Source organism: Salvelinus namaycush, chromosome 22 (genome assembly GCF_016432855.1).
Source record: "Salvelinus namaycush isolate Seneca chromosome 22, SaNama_1.0, whole genome shotgun sequence".
Lineage (NCBI taxonomy): Eukaryota > Metazoa > Chordata > Actinopteri > Salmoniformes > Salmonidae > Salvelinus > Salvelinus namaycush.
In genome coordinates this window covers 13,760,466-13,788,024 of record NC_052328.1, presented here as the reverse complement: position 1 = coordinate 13,788,024, position 27,559 = coordinate 13,760,466, and the positions used below count along the sequence as shown (strand labels likewise).

General features: G+C 41.8%; 2 protein-coding genes across 3 annotated transcripts in view; one reads left to right on the top strand and one right to left on the bottom strand.

The window, feature by feature from the left end:
- Positions 1-97: 97 nt before the first annotated feature.
- LOC120017908 lies at positions 98-21,901 on the bottom strand. 2 transcript variants are annotated; one of them, XM_038960865.1, is made up of 5 exons: positions 21,659-21,901; positions 6,057-6,198; positions 5,550-5,953; positions 4,528-4,756; positions 98-1,630 (listed from the first exon to the last, which is right to left on the bottom strand). In XM_038960865.1, the coding sequence occupies exons 1-5, from the start codon at positions 21,758-21,760 to the stop codon at positions 1,509-1,511; spliced, it is 999 nt and encodes a 332-aa protein (XP_038816793.1). In that variant the 5' UTR covers positions 21,761-21,901; the 3' UTR covers positions 98-1,508. The 2 variants fall into 2 exon arrangements, with proteins under 2 accessions (XP_038816793.1, XP_038816794.1); XM_038960866.1 differs by having other exon boundaries at positions 21,677-21,900.
- Positions 21,902-22,134: 233 nt separating this feature from the next.
- Positions 22,135-27,559, top strand: part of prkn (parkin RBR E3 ubiquitin protein ligase) — a 90,985-nt gene continuing 85,560 nt past the window's right edge. The window contains exon 1 of the mRNA XM_038960864.1: positions 22,135-22,258. Coding sequence (XP_038816792.1) covers positions 22,252-22,258 — 7 coding nt within the window. The 5' untranslated portion in view covers positions 22,135-22,251. The remainder of the gene's footprint in view (positions 22,259-27,559) is intronic.

Genomic DNA, 27,559 nt, shown 5'->3' with positions numbered 1-27,559 from the left:
TCTCAATTGCAATCCGTGTCATTTGGTTGTGCTATTCAATGAAGCACAGTGATAACACATTAAGTTGTTGTATAAATAAACAAAATAGGACACTGTATTCCCATTTGAACTTTGTTGTGCTTTTAAAATGGTTGAAAGCATAGCGATAACACATTTAGGTGACAACTGAACCAAAAAATAGACATTGATTTTCCATTGGAATTTGGTTGTGCTTTAAGATGGTTGAAAGCATAGTGATTAGGAATTCAACAAACTTTTGGCTGTCTTTTTGAATGGTTGAAAATAGGTTGTAATCTCGTTGATCAACGTATCAACCAAATAATATCCAATTCTTCACGTTGAAATGAAGTGGTGTGCCCAGTAGGTGGACTACCGTAATGGATATTTCAATTTATCAATGGGCTAGTGATTCATTGCCTATCATCTTCTCCTCTCTCTTTCTCATTTACCGAAAACTAAGTAGCTTTTAAGCAATTGGTTAATGTGTAATTTCTCAAATCGTTCCGATGACTAGAGGGAGACAACATGAAGGGCAATGAAAAACAGCAGCCTTTTAATGCATTCGCATTCGCATCAAACATTCAACATCTTGAACATCAGACATGACCGGATATAAAATAACAACTTGACCGTTCCTCATTACCAACGGTTACATCTAATCCAATACCTCATATATGCATCAGGCCAAATCCCCAGTCATGTTCTCTTCATGTGGGCTCTGTGGACATGGTGAACTTGGGGAGAATGACACACTGTTTAAGTCCTTTAAGATGAATGAATTTCTTCTGTCATCCTCCTGGAGGCTCAGAGTACCTGTGGGTCCATTAGGCATGGGGAGCTGTGACACCTCCAGGGAAGGCTGGGTGGGCGGGGGCCACAAATTGATTCTCCTCTCAGGCGGAAGGAGAGGATTGGAGGGAGAGGGTGCAGAGGGGACCTGGGGGTGGTAATGGAGCTTTTGGAGTGAGCTTAATGCCTAGGATCAGAGAAATCAATGGAGAAATATAGTTTGGCCTCCCTCCAATCCCCTCTTGCCTCCTTTGTCTAGATGGGTAGAGGTCAACGACAGAGAGGCGTCTGTCTGGTAAGACATGACTGAAGCCTCCGGTCCTCCACTGGTTGGTCACACACGGATCAGCAGTCCTGGATCTATGCATCTCTGTCAGTCAGAGAGACTACCCAGGGGATCGTTCACATGTGTGGTTTACGAATGGTTGGTCGGCGACAGAGTGGGGATTTAACCATCAAAGCCGGTTCTTATGTACGTTGTTCCACTGGCTTTGAATCCTTCCTCTATCATTAGCCCATCTTTTGAGTCCTTTTACCATTCTCTTCCACAGAACCTCCAGCAGAAGCCAATGTTTAAGCCAATGTGGAAAAATTCATAGGCAAGACATTCTGCACGCACATGTACTCATATACTGATACAGTTGAACGGTTAATGTGATAAAATACTAGAACTAAAATGTTGATTTGATTCAACTGGGTGTGTGGGCAGGAACAGTCCTTCATAGATAACTGGGGTCCCGGTTGGCTCTCCTGGATCGGAACCGGATCTCAGACAGCTTGGAGTTGATGCCGGTGCCAATTTGTCCCTTCCTGGCCAATGGGAAGCGGGCTAGAGTGGCATCTGCGGAGGGAGAGAGCAACAGCACAACAACAGTTGGAGGAGGGAGGACGGCGCAGGAGTGACAGTAAGGAACACAGCCGTTTTTCAGCCCTGCCAGAGCTGTCAGGCCATTAAAAACAAAATGATGATGAATGAAGGGGGCTTACTGGATCGGAAATGGGCCCGGCCGCCTCCGGCACACACACCCTCTCAATCCTCATCCTCTCTAAATCATGTTTCACTTTTTTTTATTGAATTACGGTGGCACAGCACTCAAGCGCAACCTAATAATGCATGTGTAAATGATTCAGTTGTGGGATGCTACTTCAACTGTATCAGTGAGATATAGTGGGGTCCAGAGTTATTGACACCCTTGATAAAGATGAGCAATAATGACGGTATAAAATAATTCATAAAAATACTGAGCTATATTGTATGCTAAAAAGAATTGTGGAACTATTTAATTTTATAGTAATGCAACTGCTCAGAGAAAAATACTTTGTTTGTACAGTCCAAAACGTGATTTTCCTGTGTTTTATATACTCTGAACAAAAATATAAACGCAACATGTAAAGTGTTGGCCCCATGTTTCACGAGCTGAAATTAAACAAATCCCAGAAATGTTCCATACACACAAAAAGCTTATTTGGCATTCTGACTGCAGGAACGTCCACCAGAGCTGTTGCCAGAGAATTGAATGTTAATTTTTCTACCATAAGCTGCCTCCAATGTCGTTTTAGAGAATTTGGCAGTACGTCCAACTGGCCTCACAACCACAGACCACGTGTAACCACGCCAGCCCAGGACCTCCACATCCAGCTTCTTCCCTGCGGGATCGTCTGAAGGGGGGTGGGGGGTGCTGAGGACTATTTCTGTCTGTAATGAAGCCCTTTTGTGGGTAAGAACTAATCCCAAGTGGGTGGGCCTATGCCCTCCAAGGCCCACCCATGGCTGCACCTCTGCCCAGTCAGGTGAAATCCATAGATTAGGGCCTAATGAATTTATTTGAATACACTGATTTCCTTATATGAATTGTAACTCAGTAAAATCTTTGAAATTGTTGCATGTTGTGTTTATAGTTTTGTTCAGTATATATAATTAACCTCAACAGTTATGTTTTGGCCTAGCTTTTTTGGTTACTTGTTAATGGAAGTGTTATTTCCACACTACGGAGGTTGATATAATACTGTGAAATTGTGAAAATGATGATAATTCCCTTTTAGTATAAGAGCTGTTTGAAAAGCCTGAAATGTCAGCCTGTTGTTGTCAGATGGGGTTTTGGCCTGCCTGGTGATGTCATTAAATTAGTTAATAGATCAATAAGAAAGAGAGCTCCATTCCTCTCTGCAAATAACAGCTAGTTTTCAGTTTACCCTTCCCACTCAGACCACCCCCAGACAGTCCTAGCAAAATTCTTGATTGAGAAATCTCTCTTTCCTAAGAAGCTATTTTTTCTCTCTTTTTTCTCATTTTAATTTAAAACAATCACAGTACGGTACTTCATTGTTACCTAGAAATGATTTAATATTGAGATAAAAACGTCTGCATTGGACCGGCTTCCATTGGTCCAAGTAATAATTGTTTTGCTCAAAAAGGCAGGGGTCAAAATAATTGACACCCCTAAATATATATTATGAGGTTGGGAGATTGGGAACCTATCGGGCCTAGCTAAAGCCAACTTCATAAAATTGCTAGGTGGCAAGTAGTAGTACAGAGAAACAACAACAACAAATAATAATTATATACTGTACATATATTTTTCAACATGACAAATCTGGGGGGCACGTGCCCCTTATGGGTCAAAGATCATACCTCCAAGACATGCTAACCTCCCCTGTTATTGGTAATGGTGAGAGGTTAGCATGTCTTGGAGGTATGATATAAAATGCTAACCTCCCCTGTTATTGGTAATGGTGAGAGGTTAGCATGTCTTGGAGGTATGATATAAAATGCTAACCTCCTCTGTTATTGGTAATGGTGAGAGGTTAGCATGTCTTGGAGGTATGATATAAAATGCTAACCTCCCCTGTTATTGGTAATGGTGAGAGGTTAGCATGTCTTGGAGGTATGATATAAAATGCTAACCTCCCCTGTTATTAGTAATGGTGAGAGGTTAGCATGTCTTGGAGGTATGATATAAAATGCTAACCTCCCCTGTTATTGGTAATGGTGAGAGGTTAGCATGTCTTGGAGATATGATATAAAATGCTAACCTCCCCTGTTATTGGTAATGGTGAGAGGTTAGCATGTCTTGGGGGTATGATATAAAATGCTAACCTCCCCTGTTATTGGTAATGGTGAGAAGTTAGCATGTCTTGGGGGTATGATCTTTGACCCTCTGTAAATTACCTATAATCAACATGGTAGCATCCACATTAATGTTGAATTGTTTAGAAACACATTCTATTCTTATTTATAATAAAAGTGACTCCAAAATGACAATACATTATTTAGAATTCAATTCTGTTGGGTACAAAATAATCTGAAACACAGTCAAAATGAACAACAAATGCATCCAACAAGTTTGGTATTTTGTCCCATATTCCTAATACACAATGACTACAAACTTGTGACTACAAACTTTTGGACTACTTTACTTATAAGAATGTTTAGTGGTGCCAATAATTTTGATCCCTACCTTTCTGAGCAATTGTATGAGTTTAAAGAAATATAATATCCCAATTTTTGGAGCATACAATATCGCTATTTTAATTATTATTTTAATTATTTATTTTATACAGTCATTACTGATCATCTTTATTACAGGTGTCAATCATTTCAGACCCCACCGTATCTTTCTAATGATCGAGAAGGTGAGTGCTTTCACTCCCCAATGAATGACCAAGTGAAATTGGAGAAAAATACAAAGAAAGGTGGTAAAGGTTGTTTGTAAGGCTGAGGATCAGGTAATCACTTACTGTAGATGGCGTTGAGCTTGTGTGGGTCCAGGGCGGTGCGGTGGTTGGGGAAGGTTGGTCTGCGGCTCCGCCCCCCTCGCAAGTTGCTGTTCAGCAGGGTGTCCATGTCGAACACGCCCAGCAACAGAGTGCGCGCCATCGCCGTGGGAGACTGCGTCTGATTGGCTGCATGCCAAGACCGCATTTCACAGAAGACGCCGGAACTTGGGTATACCTCCACCTGGTTTACCTGCACAGCCAATTGGGAGACAGTGCAAATGTGATCAGAATCAAAACCCATTTAGACATCCATAACCTTTAGAGGATCGATATCGTGTCCTTGGGACTATTTGGTTCTATCTGCGCAAAGCATAGTTCTGAGATATTGAGCATCAAAGTTTTCACATCCCAGATCTCAGAACTGTTTTGTAGTGAATTATTCTTTCATAACCCATTAAGGTCCTCACCCTAAAGGTACCTAAAGTGCAGAGTATCAAAATCCTGAGAGGGGGGTGCAACTGCATATAGAACCTTCTGGCTCTTTAAATGTCAATCTGGGTTCAATAAGGCTATATAAAGACACTTCTGAATTAGACATGTTTGGTTTTTAAGAAAACTGTAGCTATTTGAATACATTAATGATAAAATAACACTATTTTACCAAGATAGTCAGACACATCAAATACATAAGAAATGTATTACGATCCTCAGAAATATTATGGTCTTCACTGAACAATACTTAGAGGGAGAAGGCAAAGACGTGTTCCGAATGGTCCGTCTGTATTTGTTCAGGCTTGTGATTGGACTGCAGATAGAACCTTACAGCGCCAAGTTCAAATGGGTTTCTAGTTTTTCATATTTTCATTTTCACATTTTTACTAACTTCTCAGACATATGTAGAACTATCTAAAGCTCAATTATGTGACTAACTCATTTTAGACAAACATTTCAGATAGAACCATATAGTCCCAAGGTCTCGATATGTTAATGGTGGCTACGTTAACAATCTGTTTTTATCTGGAATGAACAGCAGGTTTCCTTACATGGCCAGTCCCACTAACACAGTGTGTCTCTGAGCATGTCCTCATCCCGGGTAGGTCGGCTGCTGAGCCAAACAGAGAGCTGTGAGGGTCGTCGTCCTCTGTGATGTCACTCAGCTCTAAGTCTCCGTCCACACTGTGCTCACTGATGGCCATCTCGGCTCCAAAGTTTGACATGCTTCCATTCACGTCATCCTGAGTCATAGCTGAGCGGTTGGACATGGGCTGATGATGAAGTGGGGGACTGAACCCTCGGCCAGAGTGTCCTGACACAGAGTGGTGTGTGTATGTGTAGCTCTCGCCCCTCACTATTGCTGTGGAGACAGCCTGTGGGGACACTGCTGGGTAGGGGGGGTGGTTGGCTTGGCCCAAGTTCTGCCACATGGTAGACAGCAGGTCAGGGATTTCTGAGGGATGACACCACAAAGTTAAGAAGGAACACGTATGAGGGAAAGTGATCAATTTAGAGCAGGTGAATTATAAAACTGTATTGACCTTACTCATCCTCACCCTTTACTAGCATGTTTTGCAGCCATTGGTTTTCAGCCGCCATTTCGGCCTTCTCTTTCTCCAGTTCCCGAACCCGTGACCTGAGGAATTGGAGCTCTGCAGTGTGGGAAGGGTTAAATACATCTGTCTCCATCTTCATGGTCTGTGAAGGAAAGAGAAAAGCAGATGACTGATGAGTGAATGGTTTTGACTTACTTAGGAGAGACTTTCCATCGACTTTAATTGTATTGCCTAGATATACAATGCCTAGATATACAGTGCCTTGGAAAGTATTCAGACCCCTTGACTTTTTCCACATTTTGTTACGTTACAACCTTATTCTAAAATGGCTTAAATGAAGAAGAAAAAATCCTCAGCAATCTACACACAGTACCCCATAATGACAAAGTGAAAACTGTTTTTTATTAAGTTTTGCAAATGTATTAAAAATAAAAAACAGAAATACCTTATTTACAAAAGTATTCAGACCGTTTTGCTATGAGACTCGAAATTGACCTCCGATGCATCCTGTTTCCATTGATCATCATTGAGATGTTTCTACAACTTGATTGGAGTCCACCTGTGGTAAATTCAATTGATTATTGATCATTATACCCTGATGAAGACAGCTTGTCTGTCGAAACGTTGGATATTAGGTTATTCAATTATTGCATCTGAGCTCCTAGACTGTGCGGCTCTCCTTTCATTTTTCAAGTGTTCTATTCCGCTAGCCAGCACCTCGCCTAAATAGGTGTGCGTTTCTTTCGCCTCTAGAAAATTAAATTGATTGGACATGATTTGGAAAGGCACACACCTGTCTATATAAGGTCCCACAGTTGACAGTGCATTTCAGGGCAAAAACCAAGCCATGAGGTTGAAGGAATTGTCCGTAGAGCTCCGAGACGTGATTGTGTCGAAGCACAGATCTGGGGAAGGGTACCAAGAACACAGTGGCCTCCATCATTCTTAAATGAAAGAAGTTTGGAACCCCCAACACTCTTCCTAGAGCTGGCTGCCCAGCCAAACTGAGCAATCAGGGGAGAAAGGCCTTGGTCAGGGAGGTGACCAAGAACCTGATGGTCACTCTGACAAAGCTCTAGAGTTCCTCTGTGGAGATGGGAGAACCTTCCAGAAGGACAAGCATCTCTGCAGCACTCCACCAATCAGGACGTTAAGGTAGCGGCCAGATGGAAGCCACTCCTCAGTAAAAGGCACAAGACAGTCCTCTTAGAGTTTGCCAAAAGGCACCTAAAGACTCTCAAGACCATAAGAAACAAGATTCTCTGGTTTGATGAAACCAAGATTTAACTCTGGCCTGAATGTGAAGCGTCACATTTGGAGGAAATCTGGCACCATCCCTACGGTGAAGCATGGCTGTGGGGGTGTTTTTCAGCAGCAGGGACTGGGAGACTAGTCAGGATTGAGGCAAAGATGAACCGGGCAAAGTACAGAGAGATCCTTGATGAAAACCTGCTCCAGAGCACTCAAGACCTCAGACTGGGGCGAAGGTTCACCTTGCAACAGGACAACAACCCTAAGGACACAGCCAAGACAATGCAGGAGTGGCTTCGGGACAAGTCTCTGAATGTCCTTGAGTGGCCCAGCCAGAGCCCGGACTTGAACCCGATCAAACATCTCTGGAGAGACCTGAAAATAGCTGTGCTGCAACTCTCCCCATCCAACCTGACAGAGCTTGAGAGGATCTGCAGAGATGAATGGGAGAAACTCCCCAAATACAGGTGTGCCATGCTTGTAGTGTCATACCCAAGAAAACTCGAGGCCATAATTGCTGCCAAAGGTGCTTCAACAAAGTACTGAGGAAAGGGTCTGAATACTTAAGTAAATGTGATATTTCTGTTTTTATTTCTAAAAACCTGTTTTTGCTTTGTCATTATGGGGTATTGTGTGTAGATTGTAATAATAAAATAAAAAAATGAATTTTAGAATAAGGCTGCAACATAACAAAATATGGAAAAAGTCAAGGGGTCTGAATACTTTCCGAAGGCACTGTGTATACATATATATTCTTTAGTGATCTAGGTTGTGACGTCAAGCAGAGTATTTAAGTGGCTACAACGCAACAAAGGGGTTGCTGTACACGTAATACACCTCCCATCTATGGCTCTATCACTGCCGTTTGTCACTTTTCTCCATAAAGCAACTAGAGTTGAAGTCGGAAGTTTAACCTAGGTTAGAGTCATTAAAACTCATTTTCAACCACTCCACAAATTTCTTGCTAACAAACTATAGTTTTGGCAAGACGGTTAGGACATCTACTTTGTGCATGACACACGTACTTTTTCCAACAATTGTTTACAGACAGATTATTTCACTGTATCACAATTCCAGTGGGTCAGACGTTTACATACACTAAGTTGACTGTGCCTTTAAACAGCTCGGAAAATTCCAGAAAATTATGTCATGGCTCTAGAAGCTTCTGATTGACTGAAATTATGTCAATTAGCCTATTGGAGGTGTACCTGTGGATGTATTTCAAGGCCTACCTTCAAACTCAGTGCCTCTTTGCTTGACATCATGGGAAAATCAAAAGAAATCAGCCAAGACGTCAGATTTTTTTTTTTAGACCTCCACAAGTCTGGTTCTTCCTTGGGAGCAATTTCCAAACGCCTGAAGGTACCACATTCATCTGTACAGACAATAGTACACAAGTATAAACACCATGGGACCACGCAGCCGCCATACCGCTCAGGAAGGAGACACGTTCTGTCTCCTAGAGATGAACGTACATTGGTGTAAAAAGTGCAAATCAATCCCAGAACAACAGCAAAGGACCTTGTGCAGATGCTGGAGGAAATGGGTACAAAAGTATCTATATCCACAGTAAAATGAGTCCTATATCGACATAACCTGAAAGGCCACTCAGCAAGGAAGAAGTATTTGCTCCAAAAATGCCATAAAAAAACAGACTACGGTTTGCAACTGCACATGGGGACAAAGCTCGTACTTTTTGGAGAAATGTCCTCTGGTTTGATGAAACAAAAATAGAACTGTTTGGCCAAGTTAAAGCTTGGTCGCAAATGGGTCTTCCAAATGAACAATGACCTCAAGCATACATCCAAAGTTGTGGCAAAATGGCTTCAGGACAACAAAGTCAAGATATTGGAGTGCCCATCACAAAGCCCTGACCTCAATCCTATAGAAAATGTGTGTGCAAAACTGAAAAAGCGTGTGCGAGCAAGGAGGCCAACAAATCTGACTCAGTTACACCACCTCTGTCAGGAGGAAGGGGCCAAAATACACCCAGCTTATTGTGGGAAGCTTGTGGAAGGCTACCCGAAACGTTTGACCCAAGTTAAACAATTTAAAGGCAATGCTACCAAATACTAATTGAGTGTATGTAAACTTCTGACCCACTGGGAATGTGATGAAAGAAATAAAAGCTGAAATAAATCATTATCTCTACTATTATTCTGACATTTCACATTCTTAAAATAAAGTGGTGATCCTAACTGACCTAAGACAGGGAATTTTTACTAGGATTAAATGTCAGGAATTGTGAAATACTGATTTTAAATGTATTTGGCTAAGGTGTATGTAAACTTCCGACTTCAACTGTAGATGTCAAGATCCCAAAGAAGTGGAAGAGGGCATTCAAATCATTCAATTGTAGTTCTTACAGGAATGAAATGGTAACCTCTGTTTTTCAGGACTTTTACAAATGAAAAATAGTCTTGACATTTAAAAAGCTATAATTTCCTCAAAGGCTCTGTGTATTTTTTTAAACTATTTCTAAGTTTAAATGTGTCACCTTTGACAGAAAATGGTAACAGACATTCACAGAACGCCGTGACAAACACGTATGAAGCAAGAAGGAGGATGAATAACAGCATTTAGGGGTAAAAGAATACTTCCATTAACAAGTTACCAAAAAAGCTAGGCCAAAACATAACTGTTGAGGTTAATTATATATACTGAACAAAACTATAAACACAACATGCAACAATTTCAAAGATTTTACTGAGTTACAGTTCATATACGGAAATCAATTAAATAAATTAGGCCCTAATCTATGGATTTCACATGACTGGGCAGGGGCACAGCCATGGCTGGGCCTTGGAGGGCAAATGCCCAACCACTGGGGAGCCAGGACCTACCAATCAGAATGAGTTTCTCCCCACAAAAAGGGCTTTATTACAGACAGAAATACTCCTCAGATTCATCAACTGCCCAGGTGCCTGGTCTCAGATGATCCCTCAGGTATAGAAGCCAGATATGGAGTGGTGTAAAGTGGTGGGCTGGCGAGGTTACAAGTGGTCTGTGGTTGTGAGGCCGGTTGGACGCACTGCCAAATTCTCTAAAACAACGGAGGTGGCTTATGGTAGAGAAATTAACATTCAATTATCTGGAAACAGCTCTGGTGGACATTCCTGCAGTCAGAATGTCAACTGCACACTCCCTCAAAACTTGAGACATCTGTGGCAATGTGCTGTGTGACAAAACTGCACATTTTGAAGTGGCCTTTTATTGAACCCAGCACAAGGTGCACCTGTGTAATGAGCATGCTGTTTAATCAGCTTTTTTGATATGCCACACCTGTCAGGTGGGTGAATAATCTTGGCAAAGGAGAAATGCTCACTAACAGGGATATAAACACATTTTTGCACAAACTTAGAGAGAAATAAGCTTTTTGTGCGTATGGAACATTTCTGGGATCTTTTATTTCAGCTCATGAAACATGGGACCAACACTTTACATGTTGAGTTTATATTTTTCTTCAGTATACATACTTAGAATTCCTCTCACACGGAAACAAAAATGTCACCAGAAAGGCTTTGATGAACATTCAATTAAAATTAAGTTTCATTGTTCTTAAAGTTATCCATTTGTTTTTTCAAAGCTATCAGCTATTCCAAGAAAATAAGATGCCTGAAATTATGGTTGCTCCCTGAAGGGAAAGGGAAAAAAGGGCAAATATTATAATCTGTCATCTCACTCATTAATATGCAAATTGAATCGTGTTTAGTCAATTATTTTACCGTGGAAGTTGGGTTGTTATATGCCACATCATATTTGAAGAGATGCAGAAAACATTACGTTGATGCATTTTCAATTTGAATATTAATGAAGTTTACATCATTTACCAGTTCCCGGATTTAACAGGTCCTTGCATTTATTAAAGTGTACACAACAAACATTTCTACAAGGCAGAGCTAGAAAACGAGGCAATCTCACATGTTGGAATAATCCTAGAATCCCAGTATTTTAGCAGTTCAGCTGTACAGTCTTCTTCGTGCATCACTGACAACAGTGAAATAACATCTAGTGTTATTTTATACAAGTTCTATAGGTGGAAAATACAGAATGAAGCCGATACTGGGCATTTCCATGTAAAAGGACCCATGACCACCAGCATGTGAAGTCCATAGGAGTATGTCAAATTGGGTGTCAAATTAAAGTTAAAAATCTATATATATTTAAAAAAATAAAAGCATATACATTTTTCTAAAAATTAGGAATAAGTAATGGCTTTGATTTCTGGTCAAACAGATGGGTCTTAGAAAACATCTACCAGAAAAAGTCTTAAAAGGTATTAGAAATACATCAAAACACAATGTGAAGTAAAGACCCCTGTCAACTAATATCAACACTATAGTTTGAGAAATTAGTTGCATTCTGTAAGTTTAACAAACACGCCTTGTGCCGTGTAATTCCATTACCAAAATCCCACACATCTTCAAGATAATTTCAAATTTCTCTCCCTCAGAGAGGATAATGAAAGTTCACAGAAGTAACGTAAAAGGTAAAGGTAGACCTACCAATTAGATATAGTGTTTTTATTGATATCAAGTTGATGAATTATTAAAGATACACTATGCAGAAATAACTATGCCATTTCCTGGTTGCAAAAATTCTAATAGCCTAATTTTAGTTTGTGACAAAACAAGCAAGTATAGTGTGGAAAATCATTGTAACATCTAAACTGCTGTGAAATATATTTTCCATAACCAAACATATTGTACAAAACCGAAAGTAAAAATAAAACTTAAGCACGGGAAGCATAGAAATAATGCACATAGAACAGATCTACCGCTTTTTAGACTTGCTTTCAATGAGAATGATAGATTTATAACACATTTCTATATGCATTTTGTCGGGTTGCCCAAAGAGAGACATATTGCAGCTTTAAGTGATTAAAACACGTAATTATGTTACCAAATCCATAATGGAAGTACTGAATAATCTGTAATGGAATTACTACTTTTAAAATTGGCTACAATGTGAAATCATAGTATTCACAACCCCCAGTTTGGTCAGCTGCTACTATCCTCCCTTCCACTGGCATACTGATAACTGTTTTCTTTCTCTTTCTGTCATCTGGTGGTCAAAGCAAGACTGTGAAAACAGTCTGGACAACCCCTCCCTCTCACTCTCCCTCTCTCTGCCTCGCTCTCCCTCCTTCTCCAGTTAATGTAATCTCTACCGGCTCTTACTGGCTGACACCTACCAGCTACCCTCTTTTCATTTACTGTAACAAGCATCCTCATCCACTGAGCACCGACTGACATCGGATGTCCATGGATGTTGAAAAGTAGTTGAAATTTGGTCTAGCTGGCTGGACCAAATCTGAACCAATCATAGACGTCTATGTTTCACATGTTTGGACAGCACTGTACAGTAGACCACAACAGAGAACAGTAAAGTACAGTAAAGAAAAGTAGAATACAGTGCTACAGTACCATTCAGTACAGTAGAGCACACTAGAGTAGAGTACAGTATAATGTATTGCATTGTACTCCACTGTAGTGTACTGAACTCTACTCTACTGTAGTGATGGGGGGGAAATCAATACAGTTACATATTGGGATATTATTTTTTACGATATAATGTATCGTTTTGACAATGTCGCAATATCATTTTTGTGCTAGTTGGCTGTACCTGTACAAAAACGGCAGAATTTTTTCTTCATAGCGTTTTCTCCATCTTCTTTTAAAATAGGGAGCCAATTTGTTTTCAGCATTTTAATTTGTATTTCTCATGGCTCTCTCTTGTCCCGCTGCAGCAGACACACGGTGAGCAATGTTTGGAACCTTGAATCGCAATACATACAGAATCGTGAGAATAGCAATACATATCGCCACCTACAGTTGAAGTCGGAAGTTCACATACACCTTAGCCAAATACATTTAAACTCAAGTTTTCACAATTCCTGACATTTACTCCGAGTAGAAATTCCCTGTCTTAGGTCAGTTAGGATCACCACTTTATTTTAAGAAAGTGAAATGTCAGAATAATAGTAGAGAGAATGATTTATTTCAGCTTTTATTTCTTTCATCACATTCCCAGTGGGTCAGAAGTTTACAAACACTCAATTAGTATTTGGTAGCATTGCCTTTAAATTGTTTAACTTAGGTCAAACGTTTCGGGTAGCCTTCCACAAGCTTCCCACAATAATTTGGGTGCATTTTTGCCCCTTCCTCCTGACAGAGCTGGTGTAACTGAGTCAGGTTTGTAGGCCTCCTTGCTCGCACATGCTTTTTCAGTTCTGCCCACACATTTTCTATAGGATTGAGGTCAGGACTTTGTGTTGGCCACTCCAATACCCTGACTGTGTTGTCCTTAAGTCATTTTGCCACAACTTTGGAAGTATGCTTGGGGTCATTGTCCATTTGGAAGACCCATTTGCGACCAAGCTTTAACTTCCTGACTGACGTCTTGCGATGTTGCTTCAATATAGCCACATAATTTTCTGCCTCACGATGCCATCTATTTTGTGAAGTGCACCAGTCCCTCCTGTACCAAAGCACCTCCACAACATAATGCTGCCACCCCCGTGCTTCACGGTTGGGATGGTGTTCTTCGGCTTGTAAGCCTCCCCCTTTTTCCTCCAAACAGGACGATGGTCATTATGGCCAAACAGTTCTATTTTCTCCTTCCTGAGCGGTATGACAGCTGTGTGGTCCCATGGTGTTTATACTTGTGTACTATTGTTTGTACAGATGAACATGGTACCGTCTGGCGTTTGGAAATTGCTTCCAAGGATGAACCAGACTTGTGGAGGTCTGCATTTTTTTGGCTGATTTCTTTTGATTTTCCAACGATGTCAAGCAAATAGGCACTGAGTTTGAAGGTAGTCCTTGAAATACATCCACAGGTACACCTCCAATTGACTCAAATTATGTAATTTAGCCTATCAGAAGTTTCTAAAGTCATGACATCATTTTCTGGAATTTTCCAAGCTGTTTAAAGGCACAGTCAACTGAGTGTATGTACACTTCTGACCACTGGAATTGTGATACAGTGAATTATAAGTGAAATAGTCTGTAAACAATTGTTGGAAAAATTACTTGTGTCATACACAAAGTAGATGTCCTAACCGACTTACCAAAACTATAGTTAGTTAACAAGAATTTTGTGGAGTGGTTGAAAAACGAGTTTTAATGACTCCAACCTAAGTGTATGTAAACTTCCAACTTCAACTGTAAGTATCATGATAATATCGCATCGCGAGGTCCTTGGCAATTCCCAGCCCTACTCTACTATGCTGTGTGGTGCTGTACTCTACTGTGCAGTACAGTCATGTCCAAACTTGTGAAACATAGAGGTCTATGATTGTGTCAAATTTGGTCTGGCCTGGTAACGGGCATGTGGGGGAGGGTTCTTGAAATGCAACATCCAATCAAAATCTTGACGCTGGGAACCAGCAGACCATTCACTCTGTTTTTGTAAAACAAAATTCTCCAGACCTCCCATTCTTTCTGCAGACCTCTTTGAGTCTTAAATTCAGAGCAGATATTTAAAAGAGCTTTTGGAAAATGTGGTCGCATAAAAAAACTGAGGGAGATTTTACTGTAATTCTGAACAGAAACTTTGCCGCTGTACAGTTCTTCGAGTAAATGTGTTTTGTGTGAAATGTTCTGTGTAAATTGTTCAACGTAGTCCTTGTGCATAAAGTTGCATGGTTTATTAAACTTTGAAACCAATGGTTTCGTTTGGCTTACATTTTAAAGTGAAAAATCTGAGTCACAGCGTAATTCCGTTACTGTGGAATTGCCCTACTACACTGAACAAAATGATAAACACAACATGTAAAGTGTTGGTCCGTGTTTCATGAGCTGAAATAAAATATCCCAGAAATGTTCCAAAAGCACAAAACGCTTATTTCTCTCAAATTGTGTGCACATATTGGTTTACAACTCTGGTAGTGAGCATTTCTCCTTTGCCAAGATAATCCATCCACTTGACAGGTGTGGCATACCAAGAAGCTGATTAAACAGCATGATCATTACACAGGTGCACCTTATGCTGGAGACTAGGGTTGCAAAGGGTCGGAAACTTTTCGGTAAATTTCCGGAATTTTCCCGGAAATTTTCCATGAGAAGTTAAGCCCTGGAATTTGGGGAATTTTGCTTAAATTCGTCAAAAAAGTTAGTTTATAATAGTGAACCTTTTATGTGGGATACACATAAGGCAATTCTAGGTCTTGTGGCATATTTTGGTTAAACAATCCCCAATTCAATGGAATTGCAACCCTCTGCATGCACAGTGCATTCTTCCATCACATGTACAGCTGATTCTCTAGATCTTGCACACTAATGAGATGCTATTGAGCCCACACTACTACACTGTCTGAGCCAAGGACAACATGCTTTCTGGTAAGTTTTGATTACAATACTGGGTGGGGTGAATATACACTGCTCAAAAAAATAAAGGGAACACTTAAACAACACAATGTAACTCCAAGTCAATCACACTTCTGTGAAATCAAACTGTCCACTTAGGAAGCAACACTGATTGACAATAAATTTCACATGCTGTTGTGCAAATGGAATAGACAAAAGGTGGAAATTATAGGCAATTAGCAAGACACCCCCAATAAAGGAGTGATTCTGCAGGTGGTGACCACAGACCACTTCTCAGTTCCTATGCTTCCTGGCTGATGTTTTGGTCACTTTTGAATGCTGGCGGTGCTCTCACTCTAGTGGTAGCATGAGACGGAGTCTACAACCCACACAAGTGGCTCAGGTAGTGCAGCTCATCCAGGATGGCACATCAATGCGAGCTGTGGCAAGAAGGTTTGCTGTGTCTGTCAGCGTAGTGTCCAGAGCATGGAGGCGCTACCAGGAGACAGGCCAGTACATCAGGAGACGTGGAGGAGGCCGTAGGAGGGCAACAACCCAGCAGCAGGACCGCTACCTCCGCCTTTGTGCAAGGAGGAGCACTGCCAGAGCCCTGCAAAATGACCTCCAGCAGGCCACAAATGTGCATGTGTCTGCTCAAACGGTCAGAAACAGACTCCATGAGGGTGGTATGAGGGCCCGACGTCCACAGGTGGGGGTTGTGCTTACAGCCCAACACCGTGCAGGACGTTTGGCATTTGCCAGAGAACACCAAGATTGGCAAATTCGCCACTGCGCCCTGTGCTCTTCACAGATGAAAGCAGGTTCACACTGAGCACATGTGACAGACGTGACAGAGTCTGGAGATGCCGTGGAGAACGTTCTGCTGCCTGCAACATCCTCCAGCATGACCGGTTTGGCGGTGGGTCAGTCATGGTGTGGGGTGGCATTTCTTTGTGGGGCCGCACAGCCCTCCATGTGCTCGCCAGAGGTAGCCTGACTGCCATTAGGTACCGAGATGAGATCCTCAGAGCCCTTGTGAGACCATATGCTGACACATGCACATTTGTGGCCTGCTGGAGGTCATTTTGCAGGGCTCTGGCAGTGCTCCTCCTTGCACAAAGGCGGAGGTAGCGGTCCTGCTGCTGGGTTGTTGCCCTCCTACGGCCTCCTCCACGTCTCCTGATGTACTGGCCTGTCTCCTGGTAGCTCCACAAATTTCTTGTTAAAAAACTATAGTTTTGGCAAGTCGGTTAGGGCATCTACTTTGTGCACGACACAAGTAATTTTTCCAACAATTGTTTACAGACAGATTATTTCACTTATAATTCACTGTATCACAATTCCAGTGGGTCAGAAGTTTACATACACTAAGTTGACTGTGCCTTTAAACAGCTTGGAAAATTCCAGAAAATTATGTCATGGCTCTAGAAGCTTCTGATAGGCTAAATGACATCATTTGAGTCAATTGGAAGTGTACCTGTGGATGTATTTCTAGGCCTACCTGCTTGACATCATGGAAAAATCTAAAGAAATCAGCCAAGACCTCAGAAAAAAAAAATTGATCTCCAGAAGTCTGGTTCATCCTTGGGAGCAATTTCCAAATGCCTGAAGGTACCACGTTCATCTGTACAAACAGTCGTACGCAAGTATAAACACCATGGGACCATGCAGCCGCCATACCGCTCAGGAAGGAGTCGCGCTCTGTCTCCTAGAGATGAACGTACTTTGGTGCGAAAAGTGCAAATCAATCCCAGAACAACAGCAAAGAACCTTGCGAAGATGCTGGAGGAAATGCGTACAAAAGTATCTATATCCACAGTAAAACGAGTCCTATATTGACATAACCTGAAAGGCCGCTCAGCAAGAAAAAAGCCACTGCTCAAAAACTGCCATAAAAAAGCCAGACTACAGTTTGCAACTGCACATGGGAACAAAGATTGTACTTTTTGGAGAAATGTCCTCTGGTCTGATGAAACAAAAATAGAACTGTTTGGCCATAATGACCATTGTCCTGTTTGGAGGAAAAAGGGGGAGGTTTGCAAGCTGAAGAACACCATCCCAACCGTGAAGCACGGGGGTGGCAGCATCATGTTGTGGGGGTGCTTTGCTGCAGGAGGGACTGGTGCACTTCACAAAATAGATGGTGTCATGATGGAGGAAAATTATGTGGATATATTGAAACAACATCTCAAGACATCAGTCAGGAAGTTAAATCTTGGTCACAAATGGGTCTTCCAAATGGACAATGACCCCAAGCATACTTCCAAAGTTGTGGCAAAATGGCTTCAGGACAACACAGTCAAGGTATTGGAGTGCCATCACAAAGTCCTGACCTCAATCCTACAGAAAATTTGTGGGCAGAACTGAACAAGCGTGTGCGAGCAAGGAGGCCTATAAACCTGCTTCAGTTACACCAGCTCTGTCAGGAGGAACGGGCCAAAATGCACCCAACTTATTGTGGGAAGCTTGTGGAAGGCTACCCGAAACATTTGACCCAAGTTAAACAATTTAAAGGCAATGCTACCAAAAAGTAATTGAGTGAATGTAAACTTCTGACCCACTGGGAATGTGATGAAAGAAATAAAAGCTGAAATAAATCAATCATTCTCTATTATTCTGACATTTCACATTCTTAAAATAAATTGGTGATCCTAACTGAGATAAGACAGGGAATTTTTACTAAGATTAAATGTCAGAAATTGTGAAAAGCTGAGTTTAAATGTATTTGGCTAAGGTGTATGTAAACTTCCGACTTCAACTGTATGTTCAAAACGTTTTTGGGAGATGCGATGGATCATTAGGGATCATTCAATATTCCCTTTCTTTTGTTTTTCAGTGAAATCATCCCATGTGAAGAGTCGACTCATTTAATTAAAGTTCAATTCGTAACTAAATTGTTTTTTTTGTTTTTTATTGGAAGGATTTAGTAATTTGCAATTATGTCTACTTATGATAAGGTAAAAGGTTTATGTTTCTGTCTCCATATGATATGGTAAATATATCCAATGCAAAAAACATCTACATTTAAATGGTATTAATATTAATTTGCATATATTTCTGTTAATTTCCATATATTCCTGTTAATTCCCATATATTCCCACGGAAAGTTTCCACCTCTCCAAAATGTGAAACCCTACTTAATTAAAACAATAAACGGCTACTCTAAAATGTGTAGTTTTGTCACACAACGCCACAGATGCCTCAAGTTGAGGGAGCGTGCAATTGGCATGCTGACTGCAGGAATGTCCACCAGAGGTGTTGCCAGAGAATTGAATGTTAATTTCTCTACCATAAGCCGCCTCCATCGTAGTTTTAGAGAATTTAGCAGTATCCAACCGGCTTTACAACCGCAGACCACGTGTAACCATGCCAGCCCAGGATCTCCACATCCGGGTTGTTCACCTGTGAGATCGTCTGAGACCAGCCACCAGGTCAGCTGATGAAACTGAGGAGTATTTCTGTCTGTAATAATGCCCTTTTGTGGGGAAAAACTTGTTCTGATTAGCTGGGCCTGGCCATGTGAAAACCATAGATGAGGACTTAATTTATTTATTTCAATTGACTGATTTCCTTATATGAACTGTAACTCAGTAAAATCATTGAGTATATATTTTTGTTCAGTATACATCTATTTTAGTTGATACGACTATATTCTGATCATCAGAACATTATATCTCTAAAAAGGGTGTCCAACCTGGGCCACATTCAGCAGGACACAATAGTGTGAAACGTTTGACTCAACAGAAACGGTGCTGTTCTGAACGACCAGTTGAAGAACGTTGTGATTATGGTGTCCCAGATGTAAGAACGTGCCGTAAACTAACTCCACCGCTTAACTACATAGTTTCACTACATTTAACCCCCTTTGACCTCCTTTCCCACGAGATAGCGCCCCATGTTGGGCACCATTGTCGTGGGTGGGATCTGAACACGGGTCTCTCACGGGAAAAACGTCTTAACTGCTACACCAAAGCTGGGTTCGAATAGCCATACTAACATACTGTATATTACATACTTAATGAGTATATACTACATACTGTAACGACCCTGGGATTATAAGCGCGGATATCGAATCTGCCGCAGGAGCATGCTTTTACGGCACAGTCGATAGTGCGCTGGACTTCGGACTAGAAGGTTGAGGGTTCGAGACCTGCTCCCTGCCTGTTTCATTACAATACTATGAGTTCATTTTAGTACACTGTAAATGAACAGTATGCTTTCAGTTGAGTGTACTAGCTCTTCACCTGTCTACCGGAAGTTGATATTGTTGCTATGCTAGCTAGTTAGCATAACAAATGACTAGTTAGACATTTTACGACTTCGGGTATGTTCTTAAATTCAATGTGGAGTGCGATCGTAAATTCAGAGCGTTGTCAGATTGTTCGTTTGTAAATTCGGAGTGCACACTGGAGAAGTAGGGTTGATTTGAGCATTCTAACCATACAACGGCAGTCAAGCACCCAAGCTAACGCTGGCTAGCTTGCTAGCTACTTCCAGACACAAATGTGATTGACCACTCTGACCATTTTACTCGCCCTAGCAGAGCTGGTTAGGAAGTTTTCATGTTATCCAGAGCGTAGGTGACTAACTGTGTTACAGGCAACAATTTAATTGCGCCTTTTGCAGATGTGTACTGACACCGGCCATATTCAACGGGAGTTGAGCGCTCATAAATTCATTATTCTGCGCTCTAGTACACTCAGATGAGAGTGCCTTGAAATCGGAGTAGATAGTCAGAGTGAATTTACGAAAGCACCGAATGTCCATTGAGAACGCACAACGACTATACCTTTTAGCTAAGCTAAGAATGACGGGAATAATCAAGTCAATAAACGTTGGGTAGTTAGTTAGATAACCCCTAGTTAATATACTGGCAAGTTTGATGTATAAGTAGCCAACTAACATACCGGTAGATACTACTGTAATTATACGCTACGTGGTTCGTAAGGACAGTGTAGCTAACAAATTGTCAGCCAACATAACGTGTAAGGTAACTTATTTGAAAAGTCATTACTTTATTACATTGCTCAACATTTTCTTAACATTTGTCATCATTAGTTAAAGCAATACATTTGCATCTGCTCTCGTTGTACTTCAGCTGCATATTTTCCACCATTTTCTTCAAATCTGAAAATAACATGTAGCCACTCCTATTTCCTGAAGAATTGCATTATGGGCCCTAAAGTACAGAAATAGTGTCCCCTGCCTATACTTCATATTTTGGCGAATTTAGTACGACATCCAGGAACTTTTGGCATACTAACTATATCCATACTATGACCAATAAGCATACTATATACTCAATTCACATCACAAATAGTTCAGTTAGTATGAGTTTTCAAACACAGCTCAAGAGTTCCTTCCCAGCTAGAAGTGAACTGTGAAGGCGTTGCATGCCTGTCCAGGCATGGTGAGATCTTGCAGGCATCTGCAATGTAATCTGGCAGGTACACCTCTTTTGGTCCTGTTCACCTGCTCAGATGTTACTGACACATGCCAGATCTTACAAAGCCTGGATAGGTATTTTACATATCAGATAACCACATCATATGTAATAGCAATCTGCTTCCCGACGGCACAGTAGATGTGGTTGACGCATGCAACATCTGAGCAGTGGAAAGAGACCCTTGCCTTGTGATTGGTTCACCTGTTGTGTATGGCAGGTGATATACTGTACTAGCTAATTAGCCCAAATTAAGCAACTATGCCACAGCAGTGTCATGTGCTGGAGGGCCAATGGACTCTCTTTCTCTAGTTGGCTTCAGAATTTGAATAGCATACATTGAAGATAGCATCACTAGGCTTCGCATTTAGTATTAACGTTACTCTTTGTAGCTACAGTAGTTAGCTAGCTGACCGCTAGTGTGTGGATGGTCTATCATCCTAAAACCGAGTTGGTGGATTGATTCCATGATATGCAGCTTGAATGAATACTCCGTACGCCAATGTAGTATTAGAGTTAATGTTTCCAAATGTGACCACACAAACACTAATGTGCAATTATTTGAAGTAGCTAGCTATACAGAGGGGAAAACATCTTACTCTATTGCCAATGCTAACCGTCTCTATTCTTTGTTGTAGGATGCATTCTTGATTCCGCTCCCCCTCACATTTAGACGGCTGTGGTTCCGGCATTTCTTGCATATTATCGTAAAGAATATCCTAAAAGTGACTCGTCGTTTCTTCCTTAAATGGTAATGTCTCCGTTTCAATATGCAATAGTCGCGTGTTTGTTGTCATCAACTGACATTATCAAATCAAAACATTGAAAGTGAAAGCAAGCATGCTGTCAAAAAACCCATCCGGTGTTTGAAGCGATCGTTTCCGGTATGACGTCAAGTTCAAGTTTGTATTTTTCTCTCTCCGAATGTGTTTTTTGCACCTGTTGGATACGTTCGTAGTAGGATTCTGTCTGGTACAATGTATGTAAAATATGTTGCAATATGAAACAGCTCAAAAGCTATTTTGGACGCTGCCAGGTACATTTAACTAGATAATAATGATACGGAAACAAGTAGGACTCCATCTCCCATAGTCCTCGAGACTTGCAAATACTGTAATGGAGATCCCCAGCAGTCGTATGACATGAAGTTCTTCACCTTAATAAAACCAGAGGACGTAGCTACATCCCCAGCATGATTGGTATGTGAGAAAGTTGTAGTGAGTCGTTTCGTCCATTAATTTGACGTTGTCAGTTCTAGGTTATTTTGTGAATAACAGCATTTCCACGAACCCGCGATGCCTTGTTTATAAGATAGTTGTTTTTTGTGCCTGGCTTGCTACTGGACAGTTGACAATATAACAAGCTGCTGTTTTGTAGAATAGCCCTTATGTGTGTACACGAGAGTTGCATTCATCCTTACAAGATGTACTATCACCTTGCTGGGTTATAATTTCTAAGGTAAACAGCTCTACTACATGTTCACGTGAACATGCAGCTGACACTGTCAAATCCACGCCACCTGCCAGCCAGTGACCGATGCATTGTAGCCAGATGTTCTGGCCCAAGTTTTTGATGGTGTTTGAGTGACAGAATACCATGAATTAACCACTATCTGGCAACATGTTTAATACTTTAATCTTCCTTTTGTTCCTATCAATACACGGTCAAGTATAGGACAAAGATGATATATTTTCAGTGTGTTCAGATTTGTGCAAAGGTCTAAGTCTATACCTGTTGCTAAGTTATTAAAATGGTGTCACTCAGTTGCCTATTATTATCAACACTTTGTTTGGAGGGCCAGAAGGTGTTTCTTTGTTCGATTTCTAAGGTTTAGTTTGACTGACACTTCTACTCCTAGAATATGAAGGAAGACTGTTGTCATCTTGGAGCAAACAGAAAACAGAGAGATGCTCTCAAGAAATGTCTTCGATAAACTTCGCTAAACCTGAAGGCAAGAGCAACATTAATCTGAGGTATATCTCCAGAGAATGAAATAGCCTTTCCACGCTCTTGAATTGTCAGATTTTGAGAAGCTCGGGAGTGAAGGTCTGAGGAAGACGGATCGATTGTGTCTTGAGTCTCCGGCCCATCAACTCTGAGACTGTCTCAGGCTCACACATCCCCAGGAGATAGGGTTTGGTTTGAGCTGGCTGAATGGTGCTTGTCTAGTAATAAGTTGCACTAGGCCTATAGAGGGAAGGGGATGAGAGGGAGTGTTGAAGGGAGGGAAAAGTCATCATCCAGGAAATCTGAAGGGCCAGTATTTCTCTCATGTTGATGATCGCACACGCCGCGGCCCCAGAACTAGGTCTATCACAAGAAAACAGACAGACTTTTATTATGGGGAATGTCATTATATTCATGTGAAATGGGACTTTTTAAATCACCTTGATAATACAGCAAGTTGTAATAATAGCTGAGTCTGCATTAGGAAGATATAATCTTGCTCATATGATATTAAAATGCAAATGACTGAATTTAACTGTAATATATAGCCTAGGCCTAAACAACATGTCCCGTGTGGCTCAGTTGGTAGAGCATGGCGTTTGCAACGCCAGGAGTGTGAGTTTGATTACCACGGGGGGACCAGTACAAAAAAGTATGAACATTTATGCACTCACTACTCTAAGTGGCTCTGGATAAGAGTGTCTGCTAAATGACTCAAGTGTAAACATGTAAACAACACAGGAGAGGGGAATCAAAGACACCTGGACTACCTGCCTTGTCAATTGCCAAATCCTTACCAATTGCCGTAGGCTATGTCTTTTAGCGGAGCAGGACTGTGTGGCAGTAGGTATTGAGTTTGAGTGGTGCTACTCCGAGGGGCCAGAGAAGTCTGTGATAGAGGCTGAGGAGAGCGAGAGGGAGAGACGCCAGTGTACTCCTGGGACAGGCGAGAGGGGTCCGGATTATTTACTCTCTCTGTTTGGAGACCAAGGAGAGAATAAATTGCTATTGATTTTTGGTTTGTTGCAGCTAAGTATCTTTCCTGCCTTTGCATTGACTCCGGGCCAAGAATAATTTTCTTTTAATATGTATCCACATTTGCTTTCTGCGTTTCTCCTCATGTGATTCCATTGCAGTGGTGTGTTGTCAGTTCCTTCACGTTGAGTTCAGCAGTCTTGTGAACGTAGGCCTTTGCCAAAGAGTGTACACTAGAGCGTGGCAGGTTAGAGTTTACAGTGGAGAAGGAGTGAATGTGTGGGTTTTATTTGGAGTTTGGGTTAGACAGACTAATTATGACTAGAGACTAGTTAACTCAGCCTTGACAAGCTAGACTCCCACTGATTCAAATCAAAGTTAGTTGGTTGCACACACAGTTTAGCAGATGGTATAGCGTGTGCAGCAAAATGCTTATGTTACTTGTTCCTAGCAATGCAGTAAAATTGAAAAAAAAAAAAATGTGTCATGTCAAACAATATCAATGATTTGACAGCCCTCAACCCAAACAAACTGCACATGGTAGATCATAAGCTGTGTTCTAGCCCTGAACTTGTATAATCGTTGTGGCCATGGAATGACTGGGTAGACTTGTAACAAGGTATTTGCATATTCATAGAAAAATGATCAAACCATTGAGGCCTACTTTAACATATGTTTAACCATATTATCTGGATAGGTGTATGATAATGAGTGGGTGAAAGGGTATCTTTCTTCAAAGATTCAAAGGATATCAAACATGCAGCATTTCCTCCATCAAAAATGAACGTTATGCCCCTTTGGTAAAAGTCCTAATTGTGTATTTAATTTCATGACCCCATGGTTGGTTGGGGGTAAAACAAACACTAGTGACACAAGGGCAAAGGCTTTTGGAGAAAATATGTGGAGTTTCAACTGGTGTCAGTTATAATCACACATTTACATTCAATAGGTCTTTTAGCGCTTTATCTGAATTCCGATGTGTTTTTATTCATATTTCCATTTATTGCTTTCACTGGAGGCACAGAGGAAGAGAATCTTGAGAAATCTGGGCATCAGTGTGTGATGGCAGAAAGGAAATTGGTGTGTCAATCACAAGTTTTCATATCTCCAAGCTGGCTGTCATGAAAAGGAGGCAGCAAGAGAGAAATGATTGAAAGAAATGGATTGAGAGAGCAGGAGGGAGAAGAGGAGGGAGAGAAGGAGCAAGCGGTAAAGAGAAAAATGAGCAGAAGTGACAAAGGAACAGATACTCCGATAGGGCTGACGCAGTGTTAGTGCCTAATTGCCTCTGGAAAAGATAGAAGCCTCTCGGAAATCTAAGAGGATAATGACTGTATTACTGTCAATCAATGTTGAATGCAAGGTAAATACATAGTCACCAGGCTGAAGGGAAGAGGGATTACTGAACCACTACACACAGAAACCCAAATCCTCAATGGATTTCAATGGGTTCATATCACCCCTCGTCTTTGCCAGGTCCTGGTGTTGCTCCACTGAGATGATGTCAAGGTCACCTTGGTGGGGTGTGGAGGGACGGTGAGGAGAGTCACAAAGCTCTGTCATGAGTGTAGTTTTGTGCGTTGCACTAGGACCTCCAGGAGTCTAGGTCATTGTAGTTCAATGGTTGATTTTCTGCCTCAGGCACAAAAACATACAGCACATCCCCAGAGGACATGCTCTCTCATAATGTGTGTGTGTGTGTGCAAGCCAGTTCCTGATCTAGAGTCCTTTTACTGTTGGGGACCCCAGTCCTTTTCCTCTAAGCACATCTCTCTTTGAGTCATTTTCCCTGAATTAATGCTTTATTGTTTAGTCAATGATTAGACCCCGAATAATTTAAAGCGTCAGTGCCGCTGGCGAATGAATGGCCACCTGAAACGCAACCGGTGCCTTTCACCGAACGCCGCAGTTTCTAATGAAAAGCCGCAGATGGGGTCTGGGAAAACAAATTCTGGCTGAAATTGGAATTGGTTACAGTGGCTCTCATGCAAATATGTGCCGCCAGCAGCCACGGCGCTAATAACAGGGAAGTGGCGAGGGCGCAGGTGAGATGGCTGCCACGGAGAAATTAAATGGAGATGGAAGGAGGAGAGGGGAAAGTGGGAGGCAGGCAATATGGATCTGAAAGATCACTGGAATGAGTAGGAACACCTGGCATTTTGCTGATACCCCTGGGCTTGTATCCATCTAATACAGTACAGCCTACCTTTTCAGTACGCACTCTGCCTCTCTGAGTTGTTCAGGGGTTTCAGTGGAGTGTTCACACACCAGAGAAGTGCTTTTTTCCGCAGTTCTGTTTCAGAATTACGTTGATTGATGAAGGGTCAATGTGCACTTGTTCTCTACATGGCTTGTTATCTGGACAATATTTTGATCGCCATCGACATCAACAGCATATCTGGAGTATCAATATGGAGAACGTGACTTTGCTCTACCTTAGCGACTCTGTCTACCTCTCTGACAGGGCCCAGCCATGTGTACATGCGTTGTGTCGCTCTGCCCCTCTTGAGGTGCTGCAGGTGGCAGACGCAGGCTAATGGTTAATTACCATTGTTAATGACTTCCCTCTGTCTCTGTCCCTGTCAGATGGAGCTATGACAGGCGGCTTGGCAGAGCCAGACGGCACAGTCGAAGCAACTACAGCAACAGAGGGCTCACATAAGAACTTGTTACATTTGTTATTCGAGGAAATTGTTCTAAACATCAATTGTTATCATATTGTCATTGAATTAGCCAAGTACAGTTTCTATCATTACTGATATCTGCTGATGAAAATAACCTAGAACCTTTTATTGTACTGACACTATCATTTCTTTGCATTTTCTGTTCCTGTTGTGGTTGACCCACAGAACACACAAAGCAATCTTAGCTTCTTCGTCTTTGTGCTATTGGTAGAACGCGACGCTGCTTGCCTAGTGAGGTAATGCAGCCAGCCAGTGTTCCAATGAACCCAGCAGACGTACAGTACTATCACACCATATCTGTCCCAAATAGCTACACCTCTGCTCACTGTGTATACACACACCCAATACAGCTTCGCTGCAGTCTTATCTCCAGGGAGACTCTTATTTATCTCCATCCCTTGGTATTGTATGGGGATGTAGTCTGGCCACATATTGCAGTGGGGGAGGCATAGTGGTATTCCTGAAGGCTCCATTCTGCAGACATGGCCGCTTCCTTCAAATGTAATAAGCGACGACAGATGGAGGGAGGGAGGGAGGGGGGGGGGGGGGGTTATTTCCTGGCTTTCATGCACCGGGGTCGGGGTTGCGGTGGGGTGGCTGATGAACGGGAGCTGCGCTCCAGAATCCACCCGGCCGTTGATCTAAGAGAGAATCCTCCAGTGGACAGTCACCGGGCCCGAGAAACCTGGCACTGGCCCCATAGCTGCTGCTAGCCTCCACGATGGATAGCCTGGTCCTGAACCGGGCTCATCGTACAGTACCGTACAGCATCGCTCCACAGCACCCGTCACACATGACCAAACACTGCACCTGACTGGACCAGCTATCAGGATAAGGCTCAAGAAAGAAGGGAGAGGAGAAGAAGGTGGAGGGAGAAAAGCTCTTAGCCCCAGT

Bases quoted from the DNA above. Each gene is read 5' to 3' on its own strand.
- LOC120017908 (XM_038960865.1), bottom strand. From the start codon at position 21,760: ATGCAAGAAATGCCGGAACCACAGCCGTCTAAATGTGAGGGGGAGCGG. The intron at 4,757-5,549 runs GTAAGGAAACCT...TTGGCTGTGCAG, and splicing joins GTGTTAGTGGGACTGGCCAT to GTAAACCAGGTGGAGGTATA. The intron at 1,631-4,527 runs GTAAGTGATTAC...CTCCCTCCGCAG, and splicing joins CAAGCTCAACGCCATCTACA to ATGCCACTCTAGCCCGCTTC.